The following is a 14,324-nucleotide window of genomic DNA, read 5'->3' as shown; positions in this document are numbered from 1 at the left end:
ATACAGGCAAATACCAATAAAATACTAAGAAATTCTGCGGTGCTGTGTGGGCTAGGTGCAAGGTGCAGAATGCTTTCTGTGTAGTGCAGATCTGACTTCCTCGAGAGTTCAGCACCATTCAGGCTCAAACCTTTTATTAATATTCTATCACAAGTTATTAGCGGAGCTAGTGTAATGTGCAAATCAGTCTTTCTGCTGCATTCGATACTGTGGCAGAATATGCAAGAAACTAGTTACATACAGCTCAGTCCTGGTGGAAGAAGCACTCAAAAGACATAATGATAGCCCCACCAAAGCAAATGAACAAAAACCCATCAAAATGCTTGAAGGTAAATCATAAATGTGTTAGTGCTTCTTGGAATATTGTTTTATTCATGAGTCTTTCTATCTTCTGTCAGGTCTGTCAGCACCATCCGCAACCAACGCTATCACATCCATGCCAATCTATCCTTTGCTGTCCTGGTGGCTCAGATCCTGCTCCTCATCAGTTTTCAGTTCAGCCCTGGAACAGTAAGTGCTAGAAAGAGCGACTGTTTTTTTGGCGAGGCACCTCCATGGAATGAGTGCCACATGCTGTAGGCGAGAAAGATTCTGTTGTTGGATTTCCCTTTTTAGCATGTCTAAACCAAAAATGCCATCACACAACACTGGATAAAGCCTTTTGTATGTCCAAATAGTGTTATCATAGTATCCATCCATGTTTTGCTAGCTGCAAAACTGAAAGAGATACGCTCTCCATCAAATGTAAGAAATCACTATAGTACTGGAGCACATTCCAGTTGCATGTTAAAATGGAATGACTTAACTTCTGTTATGGGCTCATGCTCTCTTTCAACCTTTTCTTATGTCAAAAACTGAATTTTATATTGGAGAAAATTGTGTGAGTTTTGTATTTAATTTAATGTTGTATGTATCTGTATTTCTGTTAGGGTTCAGTTTTGTTTCTGTTTTAGTTTTAATCCTCTACTTGCTGCTCATAAATATTTTGCTTTGTTTCACATTAAAAAGTCACCTTATCCTTGGTGGAAGGGAATGAGTTTTCTGACAAAACTTACTTCCTGTGGCGTTTTTCCCTGCTATTCTGCTTTTTCCAGAAGACCTTTGTTTTTTTCTTTTCTCACAAAGCTTTATTTGCTTGGTACAATTTTCTATTTTGCTGAACAGCACATTTGTTGATCATGATCTCTATTCCAGAAATTTAGATGAATTTTAAATATCATTCATGTTTATTTGACCCAGGTCATAATCAATGAGAAAAGGACAGCTAGCTTAGCTAGCCGGAGATGGAAGAAAGTTTTACCTCTAGCTATCGCTATCTAAGAGTTTAAGCTCAGATCCTCAGTATCATAAAACACCCATACACCTCTCTAGGCATCTAGGACCACCATTTAAGCAAATGACAAACATTGTCATATTACTCACTTGACAATTAAGTGTTATGAATGAATAGGCTTTTTCTGCCCAGTCATATAGATCTAAACCTGAAATTAGAGGCTGACTTTATGGGTCTGCTGCTACACTTGGGAATTCCTTATACAGACTATCAGGGTCTAAATCATTAGCATCATGATCTAAAACATTAGTTGGATTAGATTAAAAGGGATATGCCAAGTTAACAGCGTTCCACACTAGTGGAAAAAAAATTTGTGTCCACGGTGGTATTTAAAAATGCTATTTAAAATAACATAAGATCTATTGATGGAAAGTCCCACTTGCGAAAGGCAGAAACAAAACCTTATCTTAAAATAACGTTCCAGTGTGCTCTGCTTTTTTGATAGGACAAAACTTGGCTGCTTTGGTGATCAGCTGTTGCTCCATATTACTGTTGACAAGCAACAATAAGTTTTTAGTAATCTGTTATTCTTTTTATTTTCAGTAGAAATAAATATGAGGTTTGTACACTTTTAATTTTGGCAATAGAAAAGTTACTTAAATTTATATTCAGCTCAGATGGAATCCCTTGAGCTTCTGTTAAGTTTATAAATAATAATAATGTCTGTCTTTACATAACTGTTATCACCTGGGGATCTAAGAGCGCTTTGCAAAACTGAGTTCGTATTCTTCTACCTGTTAACATCCAGATAGGTCCTGAGTGAGTAAGAGAATGGGCTAGGGAGAAAATAATGTGGAATGGTTTAGAAAATAAAATGGGGACAGTGGAGAACAGCAACATTTACAATTGGAAGCAGAAGATAAGGAAAACCATGCACTAAAATAATCCTTTCTAAACAGGCATAGAGCTAAAGCTCTGCTGAAAGGACATAGGCTTGAGAGCAATAAAATGTCATAAGCAGGATGTCTCATTCTCATGTTTTCCCATTTTTCAGCCAATCCAGGTTTTCAGACCAGGTTTCTATTCCAATTCAGTCAATTCTGATAAGCTGTAAAAGCCTTTTTACACCTTATCAAGGTCTGCATCACTTCCAGTCTTTTAAACTACTAAGAAATACAGGTTGTGTTTCCCATTTTCACTTGGATGTAGGTAGAGCCAATGTTCACTGGGGTCGTGTCCTAGTGCCCACCCAAATTCATAATATGCCTTGTCCGCATACACATCTGCTTGTTTAGTTAAGCAGATTTAGCTAAGCTTGTGAAATGCTCATGTAGACTTAATTGCAGCTTAATAGGGACATATTTTCATTTCTCTTAAACCTTTTCCAAACTGACTTTAGATAAATTGAAATTAATTAATCTGAAACCAGGTAGAGTATGGCAAAAGGACTTCTCAAAGTGCTTACTGTAAGTAAACCGGTGAAACATCAAACCTTAAATTAAATTGATTTATGCTTACATGTGGGCAAACTAGAATTGGGAGTATGGCTTTATTTAAATCCAGAGGAGCTGCTTCTCTAACCAGTTATCTTTTCCATACTTGATTACATCTGAGTATAAAATGCTCACGATATTTACAGCTATGAAGGCTTATTTTTTCCTATTTTAGAACTATAGCGCACAAAAAGTCATATACATTACAAATATCATGAAAATGAAGACCTATTTTAAGCCACAGGCTTGCATTCCAGAATGAAACCATTCACAGAATCCGAGGATATTTCAGCTCTACCATCTCTGTAACATCAATGATTTTATGGGCACAATACTGTAAAGCTCTTAAAGTTGAAAAGCATAATGTGCATATTATCTGCTACATTGTTATTTTTATTTTTTAATGTCTTTGGATTGGGGTGTTTGATTAGGTGACTAACCTAACTAATTAGGTTAGGTGACTAACCTTTTGTTAGTCTTGTGGCCTTACCGTCTGCATACTCAGCTCTCACTAATTTTGACACCAGTTTTAGTACCTTTGATACTTTAATTGGTTGGCTAATGATTCTTTACTACTGGAGGAGACAGTATTTACATCAGGAGGTCTAAGTTACTTAATCATTTGCTTCTGCTGAAGATAGGTCTATTTAGTATAAACATTTTATACATGCCCTGCTTGAAAGGAGGCATGGTACCAGTTTGCTTGAGGAAGAACAAGGCACTCCCAGGGATGGCATCACATAAACAAGCAGTGAGCTGGCATCACTTTCCTGCATGACTGCCTTTAGACTGTCCTTCCTTTCCCCATCTCCGTCTCTAGGGATCCTGAGTACTTAATTTTTGGTTTATTTATTTAATTTTTGGTTCCAGATAAAGCACACAGGATTTTCTGGTAATTTCAGATGTATTACTTAATCATTTGCAATTCACACTATAGCAGTTTTCCTTTTGTAGAACAGGAGTAATTTTTAACTTACTAACTACAAAACTCTAAAGTTATTTCCATGAATAGGACTTTGATATTTCTAATAAAGCCAGGAATATCTGTTTTTTACTTTTTTAGAAAAGGTTGTCCTTTATACCTAATATCAGTACTGCTAAAACAGTAGTCCTGAATGATCATGGTACCTTCCAGTGAGACAATTATTCCTGAAACCAGGTTATTTTTCTTCTAGAGACAGAAAATATCTGCAAATACATTTTCTTCCTATGCTGACAAGCCTATAAGACATCTTTGCTATCCAAATGCCAGTCCAATGACTTCCCTAGAGCTTTCAGCCATAGATAGATTTGTTTCTTGAGCTAAATTCACGTTCTTAGTTATGTTTTTTTTTTCGTTTTGCTCTACACCAGAGAGTACTGTTTTTATTTAACAGAATCTCAACAGCAGTGTGCATTTAAAAAAATTAACCAGCAACATTTCTATAGGCTACTAAGGAAAAGCTAAGAGCTGAATATGTTTGTGGGAGAAAGTAAAGTATTACTTAAAACATAGGAAAATGAAAAGTGGAGTCGTTTGGGGTGTTACGTAGCACTGTGTTTTGCTGGCAAAGTCAATGTGTCTACTATTTGCAGTTTTGCAGCTAGTATATTGAGCAGTTTCTCACGCTGTATTCCTGCATGGTACTCCCATGGATGTGGGAAGGGGAACTTAAAACAGTTGCAGATAGAGAAGCAAAATGAGCTACTTCTGTTTAGGTAACTACAGAAGTTCAAGACTGTGTCGGAGCATATAGGCTGCAGAGGAGGACATTTTCAGAGGGTTCTGTGTAATGCAATAACATTGCCACTCAAATTGAAAACACTATCATAAATTGGATTTAGAAAACGCATGCAAATTTACCTATCTGCTTTAAGACTGTTCTCAATGAATATAATTTTCTGAGAGGCACTGCTGAAAGACTGCTTTACTTTCTCAACAACCATTAGCATAACAGGCCCTTCTACTTGCTGGACTGATTTTTCTGTTTCCACAGACTCATGAGCAGTAGCAGTAATGAGAACTGTCTTTTTGTAAGTACTCTACTAAAAGTAGTGTGCATTGTATGATACAGAAAGGGACACCAATTTGTTTTTAATGTGTAATGTCTCAGGTTTTCAGTGCCTTTTTCTAGAAGGCAGTTCTGTCAAAATGTCCTCAAAGTAATAAGTAAGACATTAATACAGAATTAGTAGCAATTTGGCTATTGATTTTATGTAAAAATCTGCAACTCAGTATTATCCAAAATTATATGCAGACTAGCCTCCTGCTACTGCACTATGTTTTATTTTTCTGCTCTTTTATGATGTATATTGTTTGGCTAGTCAAAAAATGGAAAGTATCCATTTGACAAAACTAGCTTTATGTAAGCTTATGCTGTATTTATATTGCCTGGACTAATCTTCTTGTAGAAATCAAAACGCATTAAAATGGATTTCATGGCCTTATGATAAAATTAACCGGAAATGTTTTTTCCAGTTTTTGTCAATAAGCAAGTCTGATTTAGTTATAGCACTGAACATTTTGAAATAGTAAAACAGTTACAGATCTCACTTACATGAATTAAAACCCAACTTACTGCTTTTTAATACATGTAATCACAATGGATTTGCATTGGAATGTCCCCGCACCAGCACAGAACCAGCTGAACACAAGTGAAAAGGGACTGGAAGGCTTTGATTTTCATTATACTACCAAGTCCCAAGGTTTTAATTTTCATTACAGTACCAAGTCCCAAACCATCCACAAAAAGAATAAAATGCCAGCACACAGCACCTAAGCTTACACAACAAAGGGACCTACTAATTAACATTTGAAGACACTGTTGCAGCAAACTGGTTCCTACTGGTAATGCTACCTCAGCACACAGACTCCAACTGCAAGGACATCTTATTGCAGGGGTGTGATTTTTCTAGGTAAAGAAGAGAAACTGGGGGGGGAGGGGGAGGGAAGGCTTCCCATTTACATAGGCTGCATACAAGCAACCCCTCCGAAAGTCTGTACGTGTCACAGAAGCAAAATGACCCCCATCAGTATGCTAGCCAATGCAAACCTGAGATATAGCTGGAACTCTTTCCAAGAAAATGTTTAAAGTGCACCTTAACTGAAAGCAAACTAAACAAGGTTATCTTGTGGTAAGATCACTGGCAATCACATCTGTTCAGTTAGTTACTGCATGATGAGTGAAACCACTTGTGGTGAGACATCCTCAAAAAGCAATTAGTGGTGAAAGGCAAATGTGCTGTGTGACTACTTGACGCATAGAAAGGATTACGTTTTCCAGTTTGCATAAGGTAGATTGATAGGAGACTTACAAAAAAATGTTATGATCTCTCTGAGGAATAATTGGTGAGCGCTATTACGACAGCTCCTGGGGAAAAGCCAGGCATCAAACCCATGCGTGCATCCTGTCATCCACAGAAGACCGTTAAGCGTTGCCTGGACCAGGTCTAAGCCTGACTCAGGAGGAATTTTTTACTTCTCACTACACTGTCTTTGTCCTGGCATTCCTCACTCTGCTGTGGCAGCATTTGTTTCACTTCAAAACATTTAATAGCTGAAATTGAAGCAGATGCTCCAGTTCACTCCAGTTCACTCCAGTTGGATTCACTTACTGGATGGTATTTTTCTGCTGCTTAAACTTTCCTAAACTTCCTTCCCTAAACTTTCCTTTTCCTATTAGTTCCTATTTCCAAAATTTCAGCAGCTCATTGTGCAACAAAAGGCTATCAAGGAGGATTCAAACTGACTAAAAAGAGAAGACTTTCAGTTCTTTGCCTTAACCACTAGAAGGGCTTCTGTCAAGTATGGCTTTGTATATAGTCTGTACATACTCCAGGCTAAGGGAAATTGAGAATTCAAGTAGGCAAGTAAAGTACATAACCAGCAAAGAGCAATTAGGACTTGAGAGCCAATTATAGCTTGCTAGAATTTTTTAAAATGGTTATATTAGTATTGATGATGGAGGGGCATATGAGGCTTTTACTGAATTTCTTACCTGGACAGAGAATTGGATACAGTAAGATTCAATTTGTGAGTTATACTATGTTTAATAAGAACAGCAAAGTAGGGAAGTCACTGGCAAAATGAAGTTAAAGATCAAATATGTTACCTTATTTGAAAATTTCCAGCTTTCCCTCAAACTTAGGTGATCTACTGACTTTCCACCTGTCCGTGTTGAAAATGTAGTTTGAACCATGCCGTTTTCCCCCCATCACAGAACAGGGAGAAAGGTATGGGACAGCACCTGTACCACCACTTTGCTGACCCTCCTGTATTTACTATACTCAGCAACAGCAAGCTGAACTTGCAGTTTCAAGTTCTTAAATTTTTTGTAGACTCCAGTAAGAGTATTGCTTATGCACAAATAAACAACCAGTTTGGCTTTCCACAGCATGTTTAGCAATGGTTTTTGTGTTTTGATTGTGACGTAGTAAGAGAATTTGTTACTCTTAAAACGCTGTAGAAAAATAAAAGTCCTCGGGTGCTCTGTTCTTTATGAATGTTTTACTCCAGTGGTTTAGTATTTAGTGTTTAAACGTAAAAATTATCACAAAAATTGAAAAACTCTACCAATATGACTGTATCACAGAGAATTAATGTATTTATTTTTGCTCTTATTTTAGGTGCCTTGCAAAGTCTTGGCCATTCTCCTTCATTTTTTCTTCCTGAGTGCTTTTGCATGGATGCTGGTGGAAGGATTTCATCTCTATAGTATGGTGATCAAAGTATTTGGGTCAGAAGAGAGCAAGCACTTGTACTACTATGGAATTGGATGGGGTAAGCATTTAGCAGCTGTTTGCTTTCAGTCTCTTCGCCATGAGACAAGGTTATATTATGGATCCTAATCACCTATTTTTTATAGCATGCATGAAACTGATCTTTGGAATAGTTTTTAAGAACGACGTGCAATGTGAATGTATTTGTCATGCCGTGATTCCTGTCTCAGAGTTGGACAGTGGTCAGAAGCAGAGGTAAAAGATTGATCTTGTGATCATAGTTTGCCTTACTGAGAGGAGGCCTGTTAGAGAAGAATATGCATAATTTTTCTGACTGTAATCAAACTTTAAAATATATAGTCCCTAAATGTAATCCCATTGCAGTAAATTCTTTGACCTTGCTACGGCCAGATCAGATCCTTGATTACAAAGTCAGTAGCAGGAGTATGGGAGGGAGGTCTCACTGCACTGATTTTTTTTTTTTGTTCTAACTCATGACACTGGCTTATTCTATCATATTCTGCAATCACCATACATACAAAATGGGCACAGTATGTCAGGAGTATCACAGGACTTCATTAGTTCATGTTTTGTGCCTTGAAATCCCTAGGCGAAAGTGGCTGCAAGGAAGCTCAGTGTCATTATCAAGAATAAAAATGTGGTCCTATGATACAGGAATATCACAGATATAGAAGAAAACCTGAGACAAAAGGAGAGATGTAAACACTGTAAACACAGTGTGTAAACACTGAGACAAAAGGAGAGATGTAAAAAGATAGCAAAGGGCTATCTTTAAAATTATGGATAATTTCAAAAATATTTTAAACCATGCATTATCTTTTCCCCCACAAATTCATGTGGAAGCTGAATGAAAACCAATTATAACAGCAATACAGACCTACTTCAGTCAAAATTGGTCCATTTAGTACCTACTGGCAAGATGTAGACCTTGGTGGTGATAATACTGTTCACTTACGTATTTCTCAACAGCTGTCTATATTTTTTCAGTATGACCTTTTTATTGCGTTCATCATTTCTCTTTCCTTTTAAAATCACTTTCTTAGCAGTCTAAGGGCCGTTTCATACCGTCCTCTGGTGAACATGATATCTGATAGATTGAGGGAACAAACTGTAGCTTAATTAATTGGAACTTTTTTCCTTTGCCCTCCGTGTTTCTCAGTGTGTTTCAAGAGTATCACATGCATTTACAACACTGTCCATTGCCTTAGAGAATATGCCATACAAAAGAGCTGCTCTTAATTGGACATGCCGTTTTCTTGGTTACTCCTCCTGATGAGGGAAGTCCTCAGAGCTATTGTGCAGGCAGTGAACTCTCGGACCACCAATTTAGAGGTTCTCTAATTGCCTATCTGAGCTGCGATGCCCTTTAACCCCAAGTTAGTTTTACTCTTGACGGCCAAACAATGTTTCTTATTGACCAATTTCTCTAAAAAGGAAGGGTATAACATTTTCACTCAGGACTACTGAATTGCTGATGCGCAGTGAATCTTGTCAAAGAGAGCACATTTTTGAGTTCTTCCATTCATATAACTGTTTTTGTCTTCTTTTCTCTGTTCCTTGTCAAGCCATAGTCTATCTGACTCGGGCAGTTAAAAAAAATTATCTTTGATTCAGACACCCTCACTGGAAAATCGGTTAAAAAATGAACTTCACTGCACATTATCTCAGACTAATTCAGTCAGGAGAACAAGTTCAGATTAAGTTTACTTTTGAATCAGAATTTGCAGATGAGATAGAGACTCTCAGGATAGAAGCTCTGAGAAACTAGTTTGTTGGAATGGAATAATACATTATGCCACTGGCCCTAAAACGTCAATCATTGTGCCCTTTTCATGTACTTATTTAATGATTTTTCCTTCCTGTTACCTTCTTTAGTTCATAAAACTTGTGATCAGCCATTTTCGTGTTGCTATTTTATCTGTTAGAATAGGTAATGTCTACTGGCGGATTGCCATAATCGTACTGCATTTAAGTAAAATTCTATATTGCTTACAGCAAATATGTTAACCTTGCTAATTTTAATACAACCTAAGGTTAGTAAGGTGTTATTCTTTCCCTAAACTGTCCAAGGAAATGGAAGGATTAATACAAATTGAAGGACAGTGTTGACTAATGACAACTAAGCAATTTACTATATAACTTTATGTCAACATTCTCTTTATTTATTTCACCTAAAAGACTTACGGAATGTGCCCTTATCCTGACTGGCTTACCACTGTTTTTTTTCTCTTGACAGATGGCCAATTCACATACCAATAGTATGCACCTTAAAGCTTCCAGGTGCTAAAAGCATTTGAAAGCTGTTTTACTGCAGTTTCAGTGCAGTAGATGTGTGTAAACGATTTTCGGCAAAACCGTTTGAGGGTGTTTTTTTTTTTTTTTTAATAAAATCACTACTTAAAACAGCTAAAGGAGAGTATGTTAATCCTTTTCGTGCATACAGGCCCAAGAGTAAGCAAATCTAGACACACTGAGGATTGAAGACATACAAGCTCTGCAAATTCTTCTAAATTCGGTGCTAAATGTAGGAAAACCTGCTGGTTTTAGAGAAGTTTCATGTGAATTTTTTTAATCTAAAGCTCATCATGGAATACAAATCCAAGTGGACCAAATCAATAAAATGCACTACCAGGGATATATTTCCCCTTCAGAAATACTATGTAAAAAAACCACAGCAATTAATTAACTAGCTGACATTTTTTTCTCTAGGGCATTTGCTTACAGCAGATGCTTTGATTAACTTAATTTGCAGTTAATCATTAATCACCTTGTGTAAATAAACTCATGATTTATGTGTACCACAGTGTACCTTAACCCTTCTTTTTTTCTGGCACTTTGTGTAATGCTTATTTGTTGTAAAATGGCAGTGATCTGCATTGTGATTTAGAAGACACAAGGACGAGCCTGGCAGCTGAATGTGATGCCATTGGTACTAAATGTTGCATTTGGCCTCAGTGTACTGCAGTATGATTGCTGTCACTCGGGGGGGGGGAGGGGCAGTAATTAGCACAATGAGTGCAGTTTATTGCTACATAGCCCAGTGTGATGCAATGTGATTGCTAAAAAGGGTTTTCAGTGGTATTGAGTAAAGTTCTGGAGGACAATCCCTTAGGATCAGCAGTAGCTATTGTGATTAAAATAGATTTTCATCACAAAATAAGGAGGCACCAACAGTAGAATTTTCTATATTCAGTTCTTCTAGCAGTGTTCTTGGCAAGGACTGCAGGAGAAACCTGTTGCCAAGCTCTGTTTCTTAAGTATAGCACAGGGACTGTGGGAGACATCATCCACGTAACAGTAATACAATTTTCTGTGAAAACCTTTCAAAAGCCCTTTTTAGACAAATATTTTAATTTTTGAAAGCAAGTACCAATTATCATTCCTACAATAACTTGGAAAAGTATGTTTTCTAAAATCCAGTAAACCTACCGTGTTGCTGGTAAAATAGTTTGAACTGCTTTTCTTGTTTTTTCTTTTCCTCTGTGCAGCTCAGAGTATCTGCATTTGAGTTAAATGTTGAATTTCCTTAATCATATTTGACATTATGTCATTGCTGAAAGTGTGTCTAAACATCACTGACGTGATTTAACTAGGCAACTGCATTCCAAAGTGTTTATCTCTTGATAAATATCTGCCTAACCTTCATTCGGTCAGCAGTATCACAATTCGCTGTCTGGTATGTAACTCTAATACTCATTGAGTTGGTAATGTTGCTGAATAATGACTTTTTTTAGAGACAAAAGCCACATTGCATTCACTACTTTAGTAGGTGCTTAGAACTGCCAAAGCCTGAGGAAAGCTTAAAAGGACGCCCAGATTTGTCAGTTCCTAACTTTTTCTATTGTTAGCATATTGGTATTGAATATGAATAGAAATGTTTAAATAGAAAGGTTTAATCAGAGATCAAGAGTCAGTGCTGCCTTCAGCAGCAGCGTGCGCTTGTTTTCTAATGGGTAGAATTTGGGCTGTTGTGTCACGATCATGATGAAAGTACCATAGAAAAAAGTCATATATAATCCCATAAAATTCTGGCATCTTGATAAAGTCTTGCAAGTCCTGGGGAAGAGGCTAAAAAGGCTTTGTCCTAAAATTATTTTGTCTGGCAGTTAGAATGAGAGTAAGTTAGTCTTGAATGCAGCTGTCAAAAGAAATACAAGCATTCTTGTGCTGTCCTGAGACAATAATAAATACACAGCTTCCAATGTCTAATAGAAATGGCCAGTTTTTTACAGTTTGGCTTGGCTAATTATTATGCTGACCAAACATGATAGAAAGCCGTCAAAGACAAGGGTGTCTCATGTCATGTTAGTGACAGCAGGTAACTCATTTCTTCATGCTTCACTTTTATTTGAAATGTGAATGCATTCAAATTTTGCAAGCTCGAGGTTCCTGGAATAATGACAAACCCCAGTCTTGAATTAAAAAAACCCAGACACATCATTCTTATTTAAGCAATGTACATGCATAAAAGTTTGCAGAATCTATATTAATGACAATGTGAAGCTTGAGGGAAGATTTGACAGTAGATGGGAACGAGGAACTCTAGAGTGAGTATCACAGATCTCCTAACATATACTGAGATTTCTGAGAGATACTACTCCAGTAAAATGAATTTAACAGTAATCAAAGAGACAGGTTACCAAATGTGCAGAGCTGATTGAAGTTCCTGTGTATTATCTTTAGTCCCAAGGGTGCTAAAATTACCTCAAAGCCTGCAGTTGTCAGTAATTCAAAAGAAGAACAATTTGTGGAAGGTGATAATATCCTACCTTTAAAACTACCTTGAGATTGATTGGGGAAAAAAAATACTTTGTTGCCTTGGTGATTCAGCGTAACACACACAGATTAATGTATCAAAACTCTTCCCACCCACCTATTTGTAGGATGCTACTGCTAGTTTGTGATACTGGAGATTTTGCTGTAACATTTTGGCCTTAACCTGTTTTCCTATTTCATACAATTTCCTTTCCTTTAGCTATATATGCTTAGATTGGAGATTTCATTCTGAGCTGTCAAAAGATCTAAACTACCTTACTTGCTGTTGCTTGATGCAGTCCCAGACTTTTCCATGGATGTGGTATAAACCAGTAGAAAAAAAGAAAATCATGTGAAATTAACTTCTACAAAAGAAATGAGAGAATATACTTTTTCCCATCACGTCAAACTGATAGTTTCAAGTTTTAGAGAGAAAAATATGTGTCTAATGCTTCACCTTTTTCTATAAAGGACATATTTAGCCTTTTAGAATTAATATCTTAAAATTGTTTGCTTCAAATTGTATGCTATAGTGTTTCCATAGCCTTTCAGTTTCTTGCTACATATAGAAGACACAGAAGCTTTCAGAATACAGCATATAGATTTACAGGTATTTTCCATTTTATTTATCATCAGTGCCTGAGAAATGTAAAGCAAATGGATGAGGTGTAAAGTTTAATGGTGAAGAAGTGGAGGGATACTGATAATCTGTCTGATATTCATTTTAGTTTCTACCCTAGTGCCTCTGTTTGGGCTCCTGTCTGAGCAAAGATTGTGCTATTGGGCTTCTTGTGCCCAAGTATTCAGAGTTTATGCCTACTCTGCAGGCTTTATTTCAATGTAGGATTCTGGAAGTAGCTTTAAACTAGCTGGCTTGGGGGCCAGAGGAACTCTAGCCGCCGCAGCACAGCGCTCGCTGTGGGATGATTTACCCTATTCGAATGTGATGCTGTATTGCGTGGGTACTACAGGGACACAGATGTCGCCGTGCCATAGCTCACCTGCCAGAATGCTGTATGAGAACATTTTCATCTGATGCTGTGCTCTGGAAAGTACAGTCTATTGCATCATAAATTTGGCGATTTGGGGTAGAGTTGGTGAGCATATTTGTAACATCTGCTAACTGAGAAAACATTCAGATACAGTAAAAAACCATAATCGTATTTCTTTCATGGATGATAAATAGTGCCAGCACAAGATTAAGATTACCTATTATGGATGTAGACTAAACTTTGCAGCTCTTATGCAACTGTTACTGACAAAGGATTAAGCAAGCCCATTTACTTTTGTGTATAATATATTATCCATATGAATTTTTTTGTTCCAGATCAAATCTTATGATGCCCTGAGGCTAAATATGTTTCTTCAACCTTTATGAAATTTACTGAATGATTGTTTCTTAGAGGAGAAAGAATCCTTTTTCACTGTAACAAAATCTTGTTGCTGCTTGCATTAACATCTACCTTTTAATATCCTGTTAATGCAAAGCAAAGACAAACACTGCACTGTACACTGCAGACCATTTTACTTTCCCTAACTTAACAGCTCTTTTTATACAGATGACTGCACTACGTTTCATCTGCGTAAGTTTTATTATCTTCCCAAGGAACTCTCTATTTAATTTTCTTCTTCACTGCTGTTTAAAATTGATAAAGAGTCATGCCAAATCCTTTGCATATCCAGCATTTGATGTGAGGGAAAAAAAAGAAAGGCAGACGAGAAGTATGAGAGTGAGTTAGGCACAGGTATTTTTGCTTCTGCGGCAGTCATTTAGGTAGAGCTTGTTTGCTGCGGGAGGCGAACTTGCATCAGAAGACAAATAGTACCAATCAGCAAAATTATGTCTCCTCATTAACTGACGATCTGGTTGGAAATATGCAGACATACCTGAGTGACTTCTAGTCTAGGTAGTTCACATATTGATGGCAGTGTGAGTTTCAGCAGATGAGCTTATGTCTGTGCTTAATTGCTCTGTTGAATAGAGTCATTCTTGATTTTGTTCACATGATTGTCCTTTCTTAACACATATAAGTGACAGGAAAACTAAAATGTTGCCTTTGCTTAGGTCTTACACAAATAACATT

At 37.0% G+C, this 14,324-nt stretch overlaps 1 protein-coding gene across 1 annotated transcript in view; it reads left to right on the top strand.

Annotated features, from left to right (window-relative positions):
• ADGRD1 (adhesion G protein-coupled receptor D1) overlaps nt 1-14,324 on the top strand; it is a 171,162-nt gene that overhangs the window by 114,815 nt on the left and 42,023 nt on the right. The window contains exons 20-21 of the mRNA XM_009666669.2: nt 399-510; nt 7,372-7,525. Coding sequence (XP_009664964.1) covers nt 399-510; nt 7,372-7,525 — 266 coding nt within the window. The remainder of the gene's footprint in view (nt 1-398; nt 511-7,371; nt 7,526-14,324) is intronic.

Source organism: Struthio camelus, chromosome 17 (genome assembly GCF_040807025.1).
Source record: "Struthio camelus isolate bStrCam1 chromosome 17, bStrCam1.hap1, whole genome shotgun sequence".
NCBI lineage: Eukaryota > Metazoa > Chordata > Aves > Struthioniformes > Struthionidae > Struthio > Struthio camelus.
The sequence above is the reverse complement of the archived record's forward strand: the minus strand, read 5'-3'. Positions and strand labels throughout refer to the sequence as shown.